This window comes from Euleptes europaea, chromosome 8, assembly GCF_029931775.1.
Source record: "Euleptes europaea isolate rEulEur1 chromosome 8, rEulEur1.hap1, whole genome shotgun sequence".
Classification (NCBI taxonomy): Eukaryota; Metazoa; Chordata; class Lepidosauria; order Squamata; family Sphaerodactylidae; genus Euleptes; species Euleptes europaea.
In genome coordinates, this window is record NC_079319.1 from 55,804,751 (window position 1) to 55,827,369 (window position 22,619).

Below are 22,619 nucleotides of genomic sequence, written 5' to 3' on the forward strand. Positions count from 1 at the left end.
GTGGGAATCCTGGCTGAATTCAATATGATGCATCAATGTGATATATTGAGACTGTCAGTGAAATGTTTAAAGCAGGGGTGTCAAACATACAGCCCTTGAAAGCTCTTATCTGGCCCACGAGCCAGCCAAGGCTGCTGCCTCCCACAGTCCTGATCTGGGTTGGCGAGCACTCTGTGGGGTTACCAGCCGAGGCAGCCACCCCGCAGCCTCAATCTGGGCTGAGGAGCCCTCTGTGGGCTCACCAGCTAAGGCACCCCCCCCACACACACACACTCTCAAGCTGGGCTGGTGAGCCCGCCCTCTCCCTGCTCCGGATCTAGGCTGGGGAGGTATGGCCGGGCCCGACCAAATGATAGTTATGTCATATCCGGCCCTCGTAACAAATTATTTTGACACCCCTGGTTTAAGCGCAAATTTGACACTCCAAAAGAGAAGAATTATCTTAATATAGATTTGTTGTCAGGATGTACCATCAAATATAAAGAAAAGTACTGGAACATTCTTTTTATATTTCTAATGTCTTAATACTGAAAACTACCTCACTGTATTTTGTTTTTTTTTTTAAAATGATCCAAGCCTTTGGCATTGATCCAGAGAGTTGTGTTTGGCTGGTCACTGGTCAAATAATCAGCCCAGACAGCAGCTTTTCATTGAAGAAATGTATTCAGTCTCCAAAGGGCTGCTTTTCTGTCGGCTGCTGCAGGTGCCAGCTCCAATCCGTGTCTGGAAGTGTGCATGCAGCCCTGAATACTGGAGGTGGGGTACAGTTCTAGGAATCTCACACTTAGCAGAAGTCTAGCAGGCATGGTTTCTGAGCTAATAGGATCAGTATCCAGAAACCATCTTCAGTGTTTTGACTTTACTTCCTGGATCAAAGCATTTTTCCTTTACAGATCTATACAATTATTACTGTATTTTACTTTCTTATTGGGACTAGAGACAAAACGTCACAAAGGAAGAAAGGCAAAGCAAAGCAAGGAAAATCTTTTGCCTCCACCCATGCATTCTACCCAACTTCAGGTTTTTCATTGTGGTTGTACCTGTTTTTGTTACCTCCAACCTCTTCTTTTCTTAGTCTTAAAAATAGCATCAGTAATTCTCTCACAAAAGGTACAGTGATTGTGAAAGGTTAGCTGTGGTTTTCAGATTTATTCACCTTTCACTGTTGCAATGCTTTATTGTCTAAAGCTCATTGTCATAATTTTTCCTTCGGTACATGACCAAATGTTTCCCCTCAGTGCTGCGGTTTCCTTAACCAGATGCAAAAATTCTAGAATGCAGCCAAGTTAATCCTTATATTTCATCCACTGGTGTAGGATTTGGGAACCATCACCTCCCACCCTGGAAACAATTCTTTCCCAGTAAAGGAGTTAAGTAAAAATTCTTCTTCAACTGGATAAGGAGATAACACAGCTGGGGGCAGGGGGATGTTACTAAATAGCTATGCTCCTGCAGCTGTTGTATTGGAGCATGCAAATATTGTTCACTGAATCATTGGGCTTGGGGGGGGGGTTGGTACATCTGGGGAGGGGAGATGACCAGGTGGCAATTCACAATTCACTCCTCTTAAGTTATTAGGGCTAATGGCCCTTCTATACTTGAAGGATCCAAGACAGGCTGAGGGATGGGCTGAGGAAACGCACACCATCAAGTCACACTTCTCTCTATAAGATCCACAAAGATGTATAGCTATGTTTGAAGAAGAAAAGTTGGTTTTTATACCCTGCTTTTCTCTATCTTTGAGTCTCAAAGTTGCTTACGATTGCATTCCCTCCCCCCTCCCCACAACAGATACCTTGTAAGGTAGGTAGGGCTGAGAGAGTTCTGAGAGAACTGTGGCTAGCCCAAGGTCTCCCAGCAGGCTTCATGTGGGAAAGTGGGAAATCAAACCCAGTTCTCCAGATTAGAGTCCGCTGCTCTTAACCACTACACCACGCTCTTAACCACTACATCTACTTAACAAAGTGCTTCACTGTGTACATCCATTTAGCCCAAATTTCTCTCTGCCTTTTAGCCCAAGCTAGTACTAGCTTTCCTCTAGTGTAACTTGCAGCTCATACAGCTGAGGATTTGCACCAGTGCGCTGTTTTCATGCTGCCAACATTTGCATGCAGAGCACCTCCTCAGTTAGTTTTGAAAGGTGAGAGGGGGCAACGTTGCCCTCTTCACCCAACATGGCCCTATAGAGACCACTCCTGTTTGGTTCCCTCCCTTCCCACTGAATTCCAGGGAGTGATAGTTGCACACTTCTTGGAGTTCTTAATATCTCTTTTTCATGAGCAGTTGTCCTTGAATTAATGCCTGCATATATATTTTTTGGGGGGGGGGATCTGCAGTGGTTGTTTTTCTGTGTATATTGAACACAGCTGGGAGTAAATCCCTTTAAAAAAAAACGTTTTTATCGAAGTCTTTCTCTATTGCATTAGTAGCACCAATACTTTGTTTATTTCCACTGACCATCTGCCATAAATGGTGTCATTACGGGAAGTAAATTGAGAGGATTTAGGAAGCAGATGGTATATGTAACTAATCCAGGACAAAAAAAATTAAAACCTTATCTACTACACCCTTCCATCTTTTGTTGTTATTTTAAAAGCACAAGAGTCCTGAAAAAGTGTGATATAAAAGTACAGTATGTAAATTTATTCAAATAGAATACTTCAGCACATGCTAATATACATCCGTAATACTGAGTACTTGGTTTAAACCTGTATTCCAAAACCTAAGAAAAAATTGGAGTGTAACGATTTTTGGAAGTGAGAAAAAAATGTGCCTAGTACTATGCTTGCTACATTCATTTCACCAAGTTTACTTGATGGACTGTACTATGGCCCAAAATAAGAACAATGTGCTTATAAAAATAAAGTAAAATATTATCTACATCCTTTGTTGTTAAAAAGCTATAATGTTTAAAACTGGTTGTGTAGCAGTAAAAATTCAGTTTGAGTTTGATTGGCCTGCTGAAATAAGTCTAATGTCAGCTACCAAACTGAATTTCTTGGTCTTATAAGTGCAATCTCAGCAGGCTGAATTAGTAGTCATATATCTTTCTTTGAGCTTTTTTCTGCGCTGTCTTGGCTCTGAGGTGTTTAAGTGGCTCACCTAGGGTTGCCAGCTCCAGGTTGGGGAATACCTGGAGATTTTGGAGGTGGAGCCTGAGGAGGGCAGGGTTTGGGAAGGGGAGGGACTTCAATTGCCAAAGCAGCCATTTTCTCCAGGTGAACTGATCTATATCGGCTGGAGATCAGTTGTAATAGGAGGAGATCTCCAGATAGTACCTGGAGGCTGGCAACCCTAGGCTCACCTCATGGATTTCTCGCCCTGTATGAACTCTGGTCCATGTCACACACAAATAATATGTCATAAGATCAGAGGTTTATGCCTGGATCATGGATCTATGCTTTCTGAATTTACCAATGGCCTCAGTTGCTGCAAAGTATTTCCTTATATCTGCCCGCAAAGCACTTCTAACAGAACACCATCACTGAACTTGATTAAAAACAGAGAGAAGGTTCTTCACTGGCCTTCTCTCCAACTTTCCAATATGCCCTGAATAGCTGCCAGAAATTTTGTGTGAAGGACTATTCTGGCACACATCTCTTATGTGAAATGGTACAGTATGGTACATAAGGTGCATCATGGATTTTACTGATCAAGTAAGCCAAACGCTGTTTTACTAGTCTGTAAGAACGGACATGGAAATGCACAGAGCCATGATTTTCAGGGACTAGTTTGTGTGGTCTAACTATCTGGCTAATTTACTAATTTCCAAACATAGAAAAGCTTTTACTTTGGCTTGATTTAATGTTCTGCCTTCTACACTTTTGGAAGGGAGATAATCATACCTATTCTCTCCAGGATAGAGGAGCATGCCTATTATCTTGGGTGCTGTGGAACACAGGCAGGATAGTGCTGCTGCAGTCATCTTGTTTGGGAGCTTCCTAGAGGCACCTGGTTGGCCACTGTGTGAACAGACTGCTGGACTTGGTGGGCCTTGGTCTGATCCAGCAGGGCCTTTCTTATGTTCTCATGTACCAGGAATATATATGCCCTTGTGTAAGTGGGGAAGCTGAAACTGCTGGCCACGTTTACTGCATTGCCTTTTTGAATGCAATCTTAGATATGATTCTGTTACTCCTATCTTCCAACCCCCTCCCCGACAGATTCCTTGACCTCAGACCATGAGCCATGCATTGTGAATAGAGTTGCCTAATTTTGTGCAGCTGCTGGAGTTTATCGTAGCTCTGTATTAATTTAATGAATTATATTTGCTATTTTTAATACCATCTATGTAACTTTTTATTAATGTAAACATTTTTGGTACTGTATCTATTTTTGTCCTGGTCTTTGACCACCATAAATCATTCATTCAGTCACAGCACCACTAGTAGTCCCAACATTATGACTACGTCTCCCATTACTGTAGGTATACCAAGAATGGTTATACCACCCATGCCCATATAGCACGTTTTTATATGTCCTGGCTTCAGCCTAGATCAAGCAGAGTGGATCTGCAAACTGACCTGGCCTGTCTCAGCTTTGAGCTCAGCTGCCTTTCTGTGCAGAATACAATACCAGCCACATTATTAATGGTTCACCCTGATCAGGTACGTTTTACTGCAACAGTGTAGGCTGAATATATTCACAATTTTATTACTAGCTCCCTCCTGAATTCCTCTGCATTGCATCCTGAATGGAACATTTGCTGACTCATTGTTTTACACACAAACATGCACACAAAACCATGAAAGCCTGCTTTTATTGTGTGTGGGGGGGCCAATTTTACAACTTTATTATAAAATAAACATATACACCAAATGAAATATTGTCAAGTATTCAACAGAAGATATACTGTAAACACTGATCTAATAGAAGATAACGTTCACCAACAATAAAAGACAGTACTAAGTTAATGCTGTTAATGTTTTAGCAGAGGTATGTGTTGTACAGAGAGGTTTTAATTAAAAATGGCATCATAGAAGTTCTGGATAAAATGACGTGTCCTGAGCTGGAAGATACATGGCGATCACTGAGACCAAGCTTTAAAAAAAACAAAACCTGTTTTCATTACAAACAGATGAAACATCTCTCCAGAGAGACCCTTTGCCCTGCCGTCTAGTGCTGAGCCCCTGGGCAGGAATGTGGAAAAACGCCATGGAAGTCAAAAGCTTCACTGAAGTCAAAGGATTCCACTTGTTGGCTCTTTATCAGCAGGAGGTTTCTCAAACAACCCCGGAATGAACTCTTACTGGTCAAGCAATTTTGTTTTACACCAGCTGGAAAACAAATGAAAAGACACGGTGAGCTTGTTTAGGATCTGAAGGGGATTAAAACGGCGCCTGAAACACTGAATTGAATTGACCAGATAAACATTACAAATAATTCTTCAAAAATAAACTGCAGAATAAAAATACAGAGGACGCTACTGGCCTTGTTTTTACAGTGTCAATACAATTCGAGGGTTGGTTGGTTTGTTTTTTGCACTGCAAAGCCTCTAAGGTTAGGAAACTATTAGGGTAACCCCAATCAAACTGAAAACACAAGAGGACATAATGGAGCCACAGCTCCAGTGAGTAGGAAACTTTTGGGGCCCACTCTGGGGCCCACTTGGAGGCCTTCATAATCTTCAGGGGTATTCAACATGGCTGTCTCTTTACTCAAAGCCCAAACTGGATTACTCTGGGTTCTACTGAGAGGGAAGAAAGATCACACTCTGCCACCAATGCCAAATGCTTTCACAGTCCTTTTCTTTTTTTGCATTCTGAAGGTAAGGAAAACAAAGTACATACCAGGATAGCCCCCGACATAGATGGGATTGTTTGTATCTGCAGAGGTTGACTGCATATGTGGATTATCTGTCTGAACGACGTTTCCATCAACTACCAAAGCAATTTGATGCTTGCTTTTGTTCGCTTGCAGTTTATGCCACTGCCCATCACACAAACTCGCCGTGCCTTTTGGTTCATAAGTGGCTGTTATTCTTCCAGCTCCGTTGTTGACACTGAATAAAATCTATGTAAAACAGCCAAATGAAAATAAAGATAAAGGCAAGCAAAACAAATGGTGCTTTTAACCTAACAAATGACTAAAGGATGCTGCGAGAAAGTGATTCAGTAAAAGCAAAATTAAAACGAGTAATGCTTCCTATTAACGTACCCTTTTGAGGTTGTCCAAGCTAACTTAATGTTGTCTGGTCCTGCCTAATTTTGTTAAGGTAAGCCATGTGGGGTGAAAGACAGAACTGTAATTGTCTTGCATTGGCTATCTTTTGTTTGTTGAGGGAAGGGCTCCTTTCCAAGGACAGTCGTCCCCTTTTCTGGCTGTTATTTCGAGCCAAAACAAAAACAGCTTAATCCTGTCTCCTGTCATCCCAGAAACTGTGACTTCCTAGTGGCAACAATGTACAATGTCTGTTCTACTAAACAGGTACTGACATCTAAAACTCTGTGGAATGGAATCACCGATTAGAAAGGTTTACTTAATATTTTTGTACATGAAAAGATGCCGCAATGGCTAGTGGGTGCTTGGTAGCATGAATATATAACTGCTCACTTAACCAGTCTAGTAGACCTGTGGGGGGCATTGCAAATTTGGGGAGTCCCCAAAGTTCTTACCCAGTAACCTGACTTACCAGTATGGGGAAAAGATTTTATTTTATTGTTATAATTATTTATTTACATTACTTATAGTCTGCCTTTCTTATCAAGACTGATGGCAGATTACAGAGTGTAATGTCTCCAACCAATATCCACACAGTCTGAGGGAAAAATCATGAAACAATTATTTTGTGGCCTATCTATGAATGAGTATCACAGATCTAGAGCATTCCCCCTTAAAAATGCCAAAAAGCATATTATCTCCCCTAGGATAATAATAAAAGAGGCAAGAGAGCTAGAGTGAAAGCTTCAATGGAAAATATTCCAAGTAACCAAAAATAGCACTTAGAAGATGCTTTGGTTGGAATAATATTTGGAGTTGTTTAGATTATTTTTAAATGGTTTATGTTTTCCTTCTTCAGCAATATATTATTAAGCAAACCAGCTGAAAGGTTCTAAATAAAGAAATTAACCTTTAGATTTCTCAAATTTTAATACTGCCTTCTGTTCATAATTTTTGATACCCAGAGTTCCTCTTTCCTTTTCTCAAAGGAACCATTCCTTTCATTATGATTGGTTTCTTGAACAATTGAAGAGAAGGTTGCAAAATCAGCTTTACACAATACAAGAATAAAATCAGGTTCATTAACAGGAAAACCCCTTACATAACTGTATGTATCCAGCAGCTTATTTAGTTATTTATGATATTTTCATCCTGCCTTTTTTCTAGCGAAGGATTCAAGGTGGCTAATGATAGCTAAAAAGAATACAAATTAACACCACCATTTAAAAACGAATTAAAATACCATTTGCTACCAGAAAATACAGAATGGCTCTGTTCTCCATTAATCTCTTAAACACTTCCACCTTACACTGCTTCCTAAAAAATTCAAGTGGGTGCCTTCCTGTCATTCAGGAAAGCCATTCCACAATGTGGGAAGCCCCTGATCAGAAGACTCGGGACTGAGCAGTAGCAGTTTTAACAAGTCTGTGAGATGGGATAGAAAGGAGACCCCATCAGAAGACTGAGCTGCCAATTCATTGGGAGAGATGGTCCTTGAAGCATGTAGATATGGCAATGGAGAGCTTTAGAGCTATGAATCAGCACCTTTCAACTCAGGAGAAAAACTAGTAACAAATACAATGTTCCTGAAATAAGCAGCATAGCAGTTTATGCTAGATAATTACTGAGTTGATTGATGCCTTTTGCATTGACTGAAAATTCTAGGTTAACTTAAAGCAACTTTAAGGGTAGACCCATGCAGAGCATATTACAGTAGTCTAGTCTTGAGGTTACTGTAGAATGGATCAGTGTGGCTAGGTTGGCTATGCCTAGATAAGAGACTAACCTCCATACCAGATGAATTTAAAAAACCAAACTGTTGTTCAAACAGAACATTTGGGTCCAAGGAATATAAACTAACTCCATCAAACATGGGCATCAAGATATCACTCAAGCCAGTGCCTTGCCTGCCCTACCGTTTCCATTTCATCTGGCCTCAGTTTCAGTGTGTTCTCCCACTGCTCCCTGACCCCAGCCAAAAGAGCAAGAGCAAGAGATGGCTGATTCTGGAGGCTTAGTTAAAGATATGTATAGTTGGGCATCATCATATTGATGGCACCCTACTCCAAAAATTCAGACAATTTATTTCATTGCATTACATAAATATTAAAAAGCATGGGCAGAACCATAGAACTATGCAGAATGTAGCAAGTTAAATTTTACATGATTCCCTGATCACAATCTTCTGGTTATGTTGTAAAACATTAATAATTACCATCGTTTCCTTCAAAAGTTGCATATTATATATGTTGACTTGTTAATAGCTATCTGCCAGATTTTCAAGATTTACCTTTAAATCTTTAAATGAGCCTTAGATGCTCACTTTTTAATGTTTACAAGCTCAAAATTTACCTTGCCATTTATAATCTCCAGCCCAATGGCATCTACTTTAGCACTACTGATTCCAAGGAGAACTCCATTTGCAGAAGTGGTACGGAAGTCAAATGTGATATTAACATCAGAACGAACTTTATAGCCCTCTTTAACTAAAAACAAAACAAAACATGGTTTGGTTTGCAAAAGAAAGAATAAATTAACTTCCATTCTTCTTTACATTACATTTCTCTAACTTTCCATTGCTCTTCTGTTAAAATGAGACTAATTTCTCCCTCTGAGCCATAGACGTACATGCAACTATCAAACAAGCAATTAATGCAGCAGTTATAGTTCTTGCCTAGACAACAGTTAGGTGACAAAAAGTGCCCCACTCATCCTGCCAGCAAGTACTTAGCAAAAGGACAGAACTGGAAATAAGGGGAGGAGAAAATAATATGGAATAATGAAGTGTTCATTTTATTATGTTTATTACACATTATGATTTAAAAAAACAACACATTTATTTAAACCATTTTATCCTACCTTTCCCCCTTGAAGGAATGATAGCTAAAAAGAATACAACTTCACACCCATTTAAAAACAAAGAAAACACCACCTGCTACCAGAAAATACACAACAGGCCTACTTGCCAACGTCCTCTAAAGCTGTTCTGCCTTACACTGATTCCTAAAGACAACCCTTTCCTTACCTAGAGCAGCAAAACCACTTCCATCAAAAAAAGTTCCTTCCTGAGCTGTTACATAGCATTTATCCACAGCAAAGCTGGAAACAGGACTTCCTCTGTCCAGCTGCTTGCTATTAATGGTTACTTCGCCAATGCATGCAGGGATACTGTGAGTAACCTGCAAAAGCAATTCAATACCATGGTTACCACATTATACACACAAAGCCATATTGCTTCTGAGCAATAATTCTCTGTAGACAGGGTGAGTGACTGAGCAATCCATACAGCTATTAGTTCTGAGAAAGAAAAGAATTAGTGTAACTGTATTCAAGATGTGCGCAAACAGTAAAACGGTAGATCATGATCTAGGCAGACCCTCTAGATACAGCTTCCAATCCACATCGAGTGTGGTAACAAACAGTAAAAAGAAACACCCTTGGCACGGAGCAATGTAACACTTATTTTGTTATGACTGCAAACAGGAGCCTGCTAATTATGGAGACCGGGGATGTTGTCCTTGAATCTTTCAGACAAAGCAGTGTCTAAATTTAGACAGAAATCCCTGGTCTTAACATTATTCTTTCAGCGATTGTTTCTGTCCCCACCTTACATTAGACAAATAACAGTTTAAAAAAGGGATAAAGGTCTTGGCGTGAAGAGATTTAAATTATAGTCTCAGAAGACTGATGTACATTTCAGCCCAATGAAGCAAAAGAGATCAGCAAAACTATGGAGGCGCTAACTTCTGATGCAAAAAAAGAAGAAGTAAGCTAAGACATGGAGGGTATTTTAAATCTCTCTTTGTGTTGGCCATTATCACAAGGTATGATGTTTGTGCCCCACGGTTCTCTACATGGATTGTGCATTTCAGCTCATCACTGTAAATCTTTCTTCTCTCACAGGGTGTTAAAATTCAGTCTGATCTACAAGGCACATAAGGACCCTTAAGTTGAAAAGATTGTTTACATTTCCAATATTCTTGGCTCTGTAATCTATGGGCAGACCCCCTAGATACAGCTTCCCATCCACATCCAGTGTGATACCATCTCCTGGAATGTTTACAGCTCCAGATTCCTGTCCATCAACTATGATGACACCTCTCCTTTTAGCATATTCTGTCTTCACCTGAAAGATTAAAAAAAACAGTATTTGTAAGTCACCATTGACAGAAAGACTGAGAAGCATCACATTAAGAACAGAATCCTTTATGCACAGTTAAATTTTGGAACTCCCTGCCCCAGGATGTGGTGATGGCTGCCAACTTGGAAGGCTTTAAGAGGGGAGTGGATACGTTCATGGAGGAGAGGGCCATTCATGGCTACTGGTAAAAATGGATACTAGTCATGATGCATACCTATTCTCTCTCCAGGATCAGAGGAGTATGCCTATTATATTAGGTGATTTGGAACACAGGCCGGATAATGCTGCTGCAGTTGTCTTGTTTGTGGGCTTCGTAGAGGCAACTGATTGGCCACTGTGTGAAGTGAACAGACTGCTGGACTTGATGGACCTTGGTCTGATCCAGCATGGCCTTTCTTATGTTCTTATGTATGCTGTCTTAGATTTGCATGACCACTGGGCAATTTTTCTGTGCTTCCCATGAATAAGCATGTGTGAGCTATTATTACATTTTTGCTGTTGTTGCAAATTCTGCCTTGGATATACCTGCAGTGTCATCCATCCTAAACAGTTACATCCTTTTAAGTCTGCTGAAGTCAATAGGCTTAGATGGATATGACTCTGCTAGACTGCATTGTTAATGCACAATAAATTGGGCTGGTGCAAAAGTACTTGGAGCTCTTACCGTATGCCACTTTCCATCACTGATGATTGTGCCATGAAAGGCTACTGCCCTTCCTTTTCCAAGATCAAACGAGAAATAAAGCTTCCCTCCAAGTAACTGAAGAGCGGCATAATCAACCTGTTTGGGGTGCGTCATGTAGTATATCAGGCCACTAGAAGCAAAGGTCCTCAGATTCATCTGCACAGAAAACCTAGAAATAAAAACCATGTCTAATCAGAGCCTGGGAAGGAGACACCTGAGAGCCTCACCTAAGCTCCTCTACATTTCCAAAAGGAAAAGTATAATGAACATAGAACAACAAATAAAAAAGAATATCATTTCACATACTAATTGTAACAATATGATACAATATGATAGCATTTATTGCACACAGCCAAAGGCCATTACAGTCTCAAAGAGAAAACATAACACATAAATAACATCCTTAAAATAATCTAAATAATAACATCGTTAACATAATTTAAAAGTCCTTGCCATATTAAACATCTCACATACTGATTGTAGGTTGAACTAGAGAAGCCAAATAGCTGCATCTCAGTTTTAGAAACCATAAAGCAGGTTTGAAAGCACAAATACAGGCTAAAAACTGGCAGTCATTTGTCTTCATGTCCCCTGCCCACCCTCCACCAGCTATTGGTTGCACTGCTATAATGTCAGAGAACACTACAAACATTGCAATTACTGAAAGCAACTGTTAGTCACATATGGAAGGGAAAACCTTAAGAACAAAATTAGACAGTAGAGAGATACAATCTAATTCAGGTTGGACTGAATTAACATAAAGCAAAAGGTGCAGGATATTTAAAGAGCAGCATAGGTGGGCAGGAGGCAGAGGCAGAACCTTCTTCCTGTACCCACTACTACGGCTTCTCCTCAGACACCTTTCTGATGGCAGGTGTTTACGACTGCTCCTGAAAATCCCAATGGGACCAAAACAGCAGTACCAAAACCAGTTCAGGTAGAGAGAGGGTTTGGCTTTCCTCTCCGGCTCCCCTTCTCTGTGATGTAAATAGCACCTCACCAACATTGAAGGAGTGAGCAATTACTCTCACACGCAGGGTTGCCACTATAACATATAGCATGTTATGGCCTGAAAGAGAGAGAGCTATTAGCTATAAAGGAATATAGAGACAAGGTGGAAAGGGCAGAGGATAGAGGGACATAGTATCCATATGAGGGCAGGGAGGTATAAGTATGTAGAGTAACTAAAAGAAAGGGAGGTATAAGTAGCAGAAGGAAAGTCTAAGGAAAGGAGGGTGAGGGAAAGAGATGCCGCACTCAGGGAATAATTGTACATTTGAATTTACAGACAGACATTTTCTAGCTTGAGGACAAGACAGGATTTTCCTTGAAGCAAGAAGGCTGGGAGTGGGTGAAGTGTATCTACATTTTTAGGCTGTTTGGAATTGCTTTTCAGCCTTGGAACCAGCTTTTCCCAGCCTAAGTAACTCTGTATAAAACAAAGATATGCTTAGGGCTCCTTTGCCATGACCTTTTGGGTTACATTCAGAAACTGCAGAAGGGTCCCTCAAAATATAAGTACCGTATTTTTCGCTCCATAAGACGCACCTGACCATAAGACGCCCCCCCCCCCAGCTGGCCGTCGGATCGGGGAACGCCGGCTCGTGCCGTCCCGACACGCCCAGCGGGCTCTGTGCGGCCCGCCCGCCTCCCAGCTGGCCGTCGGGGAGGGGAACGCCAGCTCGCGCCGTCCCCACGCGCCCAGCTCTGTGCGCCCTGCCCATTTCCCAGCGTGCTGTCCCGACACGCCCAGCTCTGTGCGCCCCGCCCGCCTCCCAGGTGGCCGTCGGAGCGGGGAACGCCGGCTCGCGCCATCCCAATGCGCCCAGCTCTGTGCGCCCCGCCTGCCTCACAGCACGCCCAGCTCTGTGCGCCCCGCCCAGCTGGCCATCGGGGTGGGGAACGCCGGCTCGCGTTGTTCCGGCGCGCCCAGCTGGCTGGTGGGAGGGGCGGGGGTCCCTCCGCCCGGCTCTGGGAGTCCTGGATGGACTGGGCTAGGGTCCATAAGACGCACATTCACTCCAAAAGACACACAGACATTTCCCCTCACTTTTGAGGAGGAAAAAAGTGTGTCTTATGGAGTGAAAAATACGGTATTCCTTGGGTGTTCATTTAAACCCAAGGAAACATCTCAGAGAACATCAGTGTGGATGAGTAATCAGCCATAGGTAGTGTTCAGGAACGTCGACCACACTGATGAAAAACCTAAGGGTTTTCCCCTCATTGAAACAACTCCACTTGAGTGGTTTAAGTTTAGCCCTAGAGAGACATAAATATGTGCTGAACTCTCCCACAAACCAATAACGCTTGAAAATGCTGAACTTGGATAGGATGGTGCCCTAGGTTAAACGTCCACCTCAAATGTAAAAATGAAATAAGAACATCTGTCATCTTGAAGGCAAACAACACTGTACCACATTTTGCTCCGTAATTTTATTATGATAACTAATGATGTTGAAATACCTACTTCTTTCTTATTGTGGTCTGATTGAAAAGGAGCACCAAATGGCTGCTTCTGACAAGGCCGAATTGATGAGCCCCAGATATATGTTTCAGTAAATCATCTTCTGCACACTGTTTCTGTTAATGAAAGAAACAACGTAATATTCTTCCAGGTGTACCAAAATATCCCGTAGCTTAGTTCTGACCACCTACTGATGACTCCCAGTACAAATCACAAATATATCAAAAACAAACTCTATCATAATTCAGACAGACATGATATAATGTAATTACGAACAACTATTGCATGTCTTTCTTCCAAATACTCCAGATAGTCAACATCAAGATGTAGAAGAATTGAGTTTCTGGCTACTGTTCCAGCACCAATAACACAAACAGGTTATGTTTGCTTATGCATCCAAATAAATAATTTATTCTATGATAAATAAATTCAGACACACAATTAGCACAATTCTCTGCCAAAAAAGGTGCATGAATGCAGGGCCGGATTTAGGTTTGATGAGGCCCTAAGCTATTGAAGATAATGGGGCCCTTTATATGTCCAGCTGTCCTTTGTCAACAACAAATTGTCACTGTTTTTTATGTTGAATATATGCGATATGGTAATTTATGGACCTAATAGGTATCTAAAGCCATTTGCACATAACAAAATATGTATTTTATCAAAGTAATTGTTGAACTGAAATACAATTAAGAAGAAGTATATTTTTATCTTATATTTTGGAAATGTACATCCAGCTGTTTTTTTTCCTTTAATTTTTTTTTTGGGGGGGGGGCCAAGAGAGTGGGGCCCTAAGCTATAGCTTGTTCAGCTTATACGTAAATCTGGCACTGCATGAATGTAGCAACTATTACCCCTTCTTCTTGAATGTATGCTCATAGTGGACTGAATGCAAATCTCATATGCTCCCTTCCATGGAAGTATCAGAATTACAAACGCTTCTGGGGCATTAACAGTACAATCCTAAATGCAGTCGGTAAATTGCTTAGTTCAACAAGTCCTATGATAGTATAACCAGGACATATACAAGATTGCCTGAAGGTAGAGTGATATAATGGTGCACTTGCGCCACACCAGTGTAAGCCTGTGCCAGTGAAGGATGCTAGCAAAGTGGTCCAGAAATGGGTGGTACTAGGGTTGTGCCAGGGAGGGATGGGGAACAGTCAATATACTAAACCCCATCCTTTGGTCCACAACCTGCCCCTGCAGAAAACACGGGCATAAGCATAAATTTCCCACAGAACTCAACTGAAGTGGAAAAAAACAATGGGAATCCCACTATATAAATCACAGCCAGGAAACAGCCAGGATACATAGCATGGGGGCTAAAACCTCTAAGGCATCATGTTAGACATACTAACCATACACACACACAATGTGTGGAGCAACTTTGGTGATGGGAACTCTAGAGAAAGAGAACTTTGGGACAAAAAGGAGACTCTGCACAAACACCCAAAGAGGAGAATGAGAATAAAATTGTAACCATATATTGCTACCAATGCTTTGCTGAGAACTCATACAGGTGCTCCACTTCAGGACAGAAACACCAACCTCGACCTTCCCTCTCCTGCAAGTGAAGATGTAAGGAAAATGTACCTCCTCCTAAGCATATGTCCTCTACTTTCCCACACCCCAGCAATCGGTACCTATTACGTATCAGTTGAAGAAGCTATTGTTTGTTTTTCAAGCATGCTGTATAAAAAAAGTACTGCAAAGGCTTGGAATAAATTTGCACAGATTAACTTTGTCGAGACATAAAAATAAGAATGCCAGACCATAGTTCTGGAAAGGAAGGGAAAGGGAGGGAGGGAAGGAGGGAGGAGGAGGAGGAGAGGTGGTTTTTATATGCTGACTTCCTCTACCACTTAAGGGGAGAATCAAACCATCTTACAATCACCTTCCCTTCCCGTCCCCACAAAAGACACCCTGTGAGGTAGGTGGGGCTGAGAGAGCTCTAAGAGAGCTGTGACTAGCCCAAGGTCACCCAGCTGGCTTCGTGTGTAGGAGTGGAATAAGGAGAGTCCCTAGTCCTTCCCCTATACATTATTAACAGGATTCATTTTGCCAACGGGGGATGGGGATTGGGCTAGAGTTGTACAACATACTTCCTTGACGTCGTTAAGAGACCTGAAAGAAATTGGTTGCATCTGCATTTCGGACAGAATCTCAACGTCTTCTGGCTGGGTTATGGATTTAGGTTTCTCCAAAAGGAAGCAGCTGTCCATATCAACACCTTCATACCTTACTGCAGTGGTGAAATCCAAAAGTCTGGGGTTTAAAGAGAGAAGAACTTAGTGAAATGAAATACTGTGGACAGGTGCCTTTTTGCATACTTTGAAATCTGGGGAAATTTTTCAAGTAGAACTTGTGCGTACCCACCAAAATCTTATGCACCAAAAATTCTGAACAATCCTCACATTCGTTTCTACCACTCAGGGCAGTATTGCATGTTATATAAAGCATGAAACGGCTAGCGACTTGCTTTAAAAAAAATGAAAACTGGACATTCAGAGAACCTAAAACATAGATTGTTGTAACAACATTCAATTGCTAATCTAAACAAAAAAAAATCTGAAAGAGCCCCGGTTGGGGTTGGGCAATGGGGGATGGCTGCTGCCAGGGGACTGGGACTGGGAAACTACAGGGAAACCTGCCATATGGAATCCCTGCTGCTGCACTGTATCAGCAGCTGCAGTGACAGGGCAATGACACAAAAACATAGGTTTGGGGTGGGGTTTTGGTACAGCGTCAGTAGACTTTGCCTGCAAAGCTGAGCCACACTTTGAAGAGTGTTCAGAGGCTGCAGCTAGTACAAAATGCTAAGGCTAGACTGCTGGTCAATGACTGGGTTCACATGACCACAATCTTACTGCAATTACACTGGCTTCCTGAGCCCAATTCAAGGTTCTGGTTATGACCTTTAAAATCCTACATTGCTTGAGTCCGAGGTATGAAAAAGAAGAGCTGATTTTTATATGCCGACTTTCTCTACCACTTAAGGGAGACTCAAACCGGCTTACAATCACCTCCCCTTCCCCTCCCCACAACAGACACCCTGTGAGGTAGGTGAGGCTAAGAGAGCTCTAACAGAGCTGTGACTTGCCCAAGGTCACCCAGCTGGCTTCATGTGTAAGAGTGGGGAAATAAATCCAGTTCACCAGATTAGTGTCCGCCGCTCATGTGGAGGAGTGGGGAATCAAACCCGGCTCTCCAGATCAGATTCCACCGCTCCAAACCACCACTCTTAACCACTACACCATGCTGGAGGCCTTGCAATGTATCTGTTCCTCTCATACGCTCCTGCCCAGGTACTAAGGTCACAGGGATCAGCTACTGTGTTCACTTCAAGGTACTGGCTATTGATACAAAGCCCTGCATGGCCTTGGATCCTCATAGCGGCAGGCCCACCTCTCCTCCTATGTTTCACCACAGCAGCTCTGCTTGTCTGTTCGTGGCATTCAAATGGGCAATACTTGTGCTTTCTCTGTTGTGGCCCCCACCTTGTGGAATGGTCTACCTGAGGTCAGGAAGGCTCCCACGATCATGTTATTCCACAAGCTATGTAAAATGGTTAGATCGCAATGGGTAGCCGTGTTAGTCTGTCTGTAGCAGTAGAAAAGAGCAAGAGTCCAGTAGCACTTTAAAGACTAACAAAATGTCTGGCAGGGTCTGAGCTTTTGTGAGTCACAGCTCACTTCTTCAGATACCTGAAGAATATGAGCTTTCGTGAGTCACAGCTCACTTCTTCAGATACCTTCTCACTTCTTCAGATACCTGAAGAAGTGAGAAGGAATCTGAAGAAGTAAGCTGTGACTCACGAAAGCTCATATCCTGTCTGAAATTTTGTTAGTCTTTAAGGTACTACTGGACTCTTGCTCTTTTAATGTAAAATTGAGTCATTCAGGTGAGCTTTTCTATAACAGAATAGTTTAGGAAGGCACTTTATAAAGGGAATGTGGATTAGGACGTAGTATCAGTGTGATGCACATATTACCCTGTTGTCGTCTCATTGTTTTCTACGGATGTAATACCATTTTTCTTCATTATATCCACACCCTGTATCATGCCTAATATGCCAATTGCATTCAGACTTTGGTAATCCTCACTCGATTTTCCCTCATATTGATTGTCTTGACCCACATTGTGATTATAAGACGTCTCTTTGTATGCACCGTTATTGACCTGTCCTGTATAATCTGCTCAGTGAGAAAGGCAGACTATAAATACAGTAAATAAATAAAATAAGTTAATTTTCCCATCAGTTAATAAAACTGAGCCAGTGTGGTATTGTGGTTAGAGTGTTGGACTAGGATTCAAATCCCTACTGTGCCAAGGAAGATTGCTGGGCGGCACACAAACTCAGACTAACACACCTCATTGGGTTGTTGTGAGTATAAAATGGAAGAAAGGAAAATGATGCAAGCCCACACTGGGTCCTACTGGGGAAAAGGGCAGATTATAAATGAAGTAAGTACATACATAAGTAAATAAATTGTTCCCTGATATTTGGTGAATATGGTTAAATAAGAGGATGTACTTTAATGTCCTTTTAGGGCTATTTGTATAAATGGAATTAACTTTATTGATTGATTTTATAACTCATCCATCATGCTCCAAGGATCTTAGGGCAGTGTACATGGTTACCAATGCCCATTTTAACCTCTCAGCTGTCCTGTAAGAAAGTTGGGCTAAGAGGCTGTGACTGGCTGACACAGTGAGCTTCATTGGAAAGCGGGGATTTGAAACTGGATCTCCAAAACTGTATTCCAACTTTCTATACAGCACTCCCTTTTAAACATAAGCATGCATTTGACTTACTCCATGTTAAATATCAGGTTGGTTATACAACCATGGAAAGAGCCAGTCATCTTGACCCCAAAAATGCTCTCTCCTGCAGGAATCCCACCGATGTAGAAGTTAGATATATTCATTGGACTACCCTCTGCCAGTGGTCCAAGTCTGATTTCTGCAGGGCTATTTTCATCCACTTGAACTACTATCATTCTAAGGGGAGGAAATGCAAAGTTACTGAAGAAGAACCTCTTTCAGTTGTAAGGACAATAACTGCTAGGAAAATATAAAGATCCAGTGATTTTATCATCTGCATTAAACCACTGAAAGATAACTGAGGTTTTCTGGAATATCTTTATAATTAATTTCTAGCTCTAATCTTATGAACAGATAACATACATGTGACGTATCTTTCTCAGCCTAATAAATATTAAAAACAGCTTGTGTTTACTTTTTCTATCAATGTTTGGTGTAATTCCCTCTGGTGGCCCAAAGTGTCTAGAGCTTTCAAGAGAGCTTTCATGCGCAACTTAATCAGTAACTGGTGTGCTGTATGCAATTACCATACAAATCAGAACTCCTACACAAACAGCAGAAAAACACAACTGTGATTATTGCACTGAAATGAGCTGAGTGAAGTCAGTTCTGCAGGGAATACGCTAAACTGACAGCAGCGCTCTGTAATTAAAACAAGAACTTCAACTTATACCTTTTATTCCGAGTCAGGATGACGGAATGTTCTTGCCCATCGCTGTAATTTCCATTAGTAGACGGGACCATGACCTTTCGTGTACTTCCTCTGTCCCCAGCATTAATGTGCACTGCCAGGTGACCATCAGCCAACATGATGGAGAAGAAGGGCTAACAACATGTTAAATGGTCATGTTAGTATTCACTCTTTCTTTACACGGCACTTGCATCACAACAGCATGTATACAGCTATGCAGCTGTATTTAGGGTACTTAAGTCTTTTCATTTCCATTTCCACGGATTCCTTCTTTCCTCTGCAGACACCCCCCCCTTTGCTCGCTACGCTATTTCTCATGATCCAATGATGATACTTCAGAAAATGCAGAGGTTTGAGCAGGAGGGGAAAGTGCTAAAGTCCCACGCACAAGATCCACTGGTCACTGGGTGCGCACCAACAACATAAAACGGAAGGCATGAAATAAAGTAAAATAGCTTAAAATATAACCACTTAAAGACAGAAGCTTTTAACTCAGAAAGCCTTTCATGCCATCAGGATTAAGTGGACCGAAATATATTGCCTTATGTCAGAAGCACAAATTTGACAGTGGGACGGAACATTCACTCTAGGATGCTTTCATGCTCAAGGTACATTATTTTTTTTAAAAAAAAATAAAAAAACCTCTTCCCAAACAGTGCAAGTATATGAGCTACGCCACAAATACAAAAGGGCAAATAGATCAGTCTGATCTAGAAGGAAAACTAAATTTTCCCACTCAAAATATGATAATCAGAAAAGTTGGTGGTTCAGATTTAATATATTGGTGCTATTCAGCTGAACTGGCCAAACCTGAGAATGTCTACCTAAGCCAATAACAGTTGCACCCCCCGCAAAAGGATTGATGTATAAAATTCTGAAAATGTTATAGCACTAATTTAAAGAGTGGGATTAAGACATTTGAAAATGCAAGCGCTTCAATACTAAAGGGTGACATTCAGACTATTTTTTCCACAAGTGCAAGGATTTATACCCTCAGAGAACACTTTCCCCCGCCTCCTCGCTCCTGCAGCCCGAAATGCACTCTGAAATCCTGTTCCTGGAAGTTCCCTCCCCTCCAAGAGCAGAATTTTAGGGAGCATGTCTAACTGCCGTGAGAGGGGAAAGGCAGAGGAATTGGTCTCCATAGATGGAAATCCTCGCATACACCAAAATGTCTAGTCTAGATCCAAGTCAAAGTCTAAGAATGGCCAAATACGTACCAGATGAGCTTGCCTGCGTCTTCGCTTTTCAGCACCTTTACCAAGCCCAACAAGGATAATGCCAGTGGCTTTCTTAGTAATAAAAGTGGCCATAAGTTGAGATTCTTGTAAAAGAGGCTTAGGTGGCAACTCAATGTAACCACTATTTAATATGCTAGCAGTACGTACAGGCTGTTTTGAAAAAGAAGAGAAATAATCAATGAATTAGATCATTGTGAATTAGAGAAAGGCGATGCAGGTATCATCAACAGGCTAACAATACATCACATAAAGTCATTATACACTGTTGATTAACTTCTCAGCAACAAGCAGCAATGATTTATCTAATCAAGTTGTTAGCATGTCCTACCTCCAGGATGCAGCCTTTCCTCACACCATATGAGTTTTTGAGTAAGTCAAAGGTAGAACGAGATATTTCTAAATTCTTAATACATCCCACGTATCTTCTATTGTTAATCCCTTTCCTAAAAGAGAATTTAGTAAGCAAAGATAAACTGGGAGAAACATAGGCAATGCCATCCTAAAGAGGGTTATATACTTCTAAGCCCCTTTACTTTAGCATTTCTTATTCTTTATTTAGAATAAATATGCTGTCTCTCCAGGGTAACTGTTGGAGGTGGCTTACAAAATAAAACATGATAAAAACACAGCAAATTAAAATTGTACTTTGGGACAGTCTGTATTTATTATCATGGCCAACAACCAGCATAATTAAAAAAAAACACAAAGAATTAATAATAATTCCAATATACAATCTTGGTTTACAGATACTAAAATTCCAAATAAAAATTACATTATTTAGAACAATAAAATAAAACTACTTCTCTATTGAAGCACGAATGTGCAAAATGTTGCTGACTTCTCTGTGATCTAACTACATTTATCTGCTAGAAGAATAATAAGGTAAGATTTTTCAGATCTTCCGGAGAATTTCCGTAAAATGGGGGAAGGCAGCTTGTCTCGCAATTCCTTATAAAAAGGACATCATAAAGGAACATGCCCAAAATCACAGAAAAACGCAAAATCACACAAGGTTGGAAGAGACCACAAGGGCCATCCAGTCCAACCCCCTGCCATGCAGGATCCCAAAATCAAAGCGCTCCCAACAGATGGCCCAATTGATTCCAGTTGTTGACTGCCACAACGGCAATTCTGTTCCGAATATGGAGTCCTTTTTATCCCGCTTTTAGCAGCTCAGAGGGTAATATGTTAAATCGCATCTGAGTGAAAGCCGTTCTTGTTTTGGGGATTACAAGATTTCCCAACTCTACATCTTGACTTCTTTGACTGATCTCAGATAGAGCTTTGGTATAACCAGTATTTATTAAATCCCCAGGCAGAAGCTTTGGGACAAAGTTGGACATTGGATTTAGAAGGGTGTTTCTTCTTTGGATGGCACTGAGGGTCACTTTATGTAAGTCAGAAAGAAACAGTGGTCTGATTACACAATTTAATACACCAGCTACACTGTGGCTGCACAATACACATTAAATCAGAATTACAGAATATAGTGAGAACTCTATGACAACAAGCAGACACAAATGTAGTGCCCACTCTTCACAACAAAGCTTTGTGTGCTATTCACAACTCACAAACCACACAGTAACCAAACTTTTCTTCCTGTTTGTCGCCAAAATGGTCACCAAACAGACCACATGGAGCTGCCTTATACTGAATCACACCATTGGTCCAGCAAGGTCAGTATTGTCTACTCAGACTGACAGTGGCTCTCCAGGGTCTCCGGTAGAGGTCTTTCATATTACCTTCTACCTGATCCTTTTAACTGGAAAAGCTGGGATTGAACCTGAGACCTTCTATATGCCAAGCGGATGCTCTACCACTGAGCCACAGGTTGCTAAAATGGTGGTCATATTAGTAGTGCAGTCCTAAACAGAGTTACACCCTGGTGTATGGGGGACACACCCATATTTGCTGCAAGTATCTAATATGCCTTGCAACATAGATGGGATACTTGGAAGCATTTCTGGCAGACTTTGCATGTGGACGGGGGCACTGAAATTGGCAGCAGATTTTTGTGAGGAAAAGGTTAACAGAAATCCAGGCAGCTTCCAAGAAGGCAGTTATGGATCTGTGTCTGAGTACCATTCTAAGATTGGCTGAAGAGTCTCAAGACAAGCTTCCCCACTCTCATGTTCCTCTGGCCAATAATATAGACGTTTGTGGGACAGCAAGGCTTTCCTTGTGTTGGGTGCTGCAAAGCAAACTAGGACAGCAGCTAGGTGCCTATTGGGGAGGTGGGGGAAAGAGAGACACTGATGAAGCCAAGAACTACCGAGACAAGCCAAGATTTAGTGATTTTCTGTAGGACCATTCCTGGTTTCATTAACTACCCATGGTCATTTCACATTGTGTCTGATCTTATGTTTGGAAGATCAAACTTCTAAGCAAGTAAGAAGGAATTTTTAAAAACT

The 22,619-nt window shown here is 41.4% G+C and overlaps 1 protein-coding gene across 1 annotated transcript in view; it reads right to left on the reverse strand.

The window, feature by feature from the left end:
- Positions 1–5,098: 5,098 nt before the first annotated feature.
- LAMA1 (laminin subunit alpha 1) overlaps positions 5,099–22,619 on the reverse strand; it is a 119,298-nt gene continuing 101,777 nt past the window's right edge. The window contains exons 52-63 of the mRNA XM_056854936.1: positions 20,537–20,651; positions 20,188–20,358; positions 18,950–19,101; positions 18,268–18,453; positions 15,555–15,717; positions 13,453–13,565; positions 10,965–11,154; positions 10,127–10,285; positions 9,185–9,338; positions 8,512–8,645; positions 5,790–6,012; positions 5,099–5,276 (exon numbers count right to left, since the gene is read on the reverse strand). Coding sequence (XP_056710914.1) covers positions 5,116–5,276; positions 5,790–6,012; positions 8,512–8,645; positions 9,185–9,338; positions 10,127–10,285; positions 10,965–11,154; positions 13,453–13,565; positions 15,555–15,717; positions 18,268–18,453; positions 18,950–19,101; positions 20,188–20,358; positions 20,537–20,651 — 1,921 coding nt within the window. The 3' untranslated portion in view covers positions 5,099–5,115. The remainder of the gene's footprint in view (positions 5,277–5,789; positions 6,013–8,511; positions 8,646–9,184; positions 9,339–10,126; positions 10,286–10,964; positions 11,155–13,452; positions 13,566–15,554; positions 15,718–18,267; positions 18,454–18,949; positions 19,102–20,187; positions 20,359–20,536; positions 20,652–22,619) is intronic.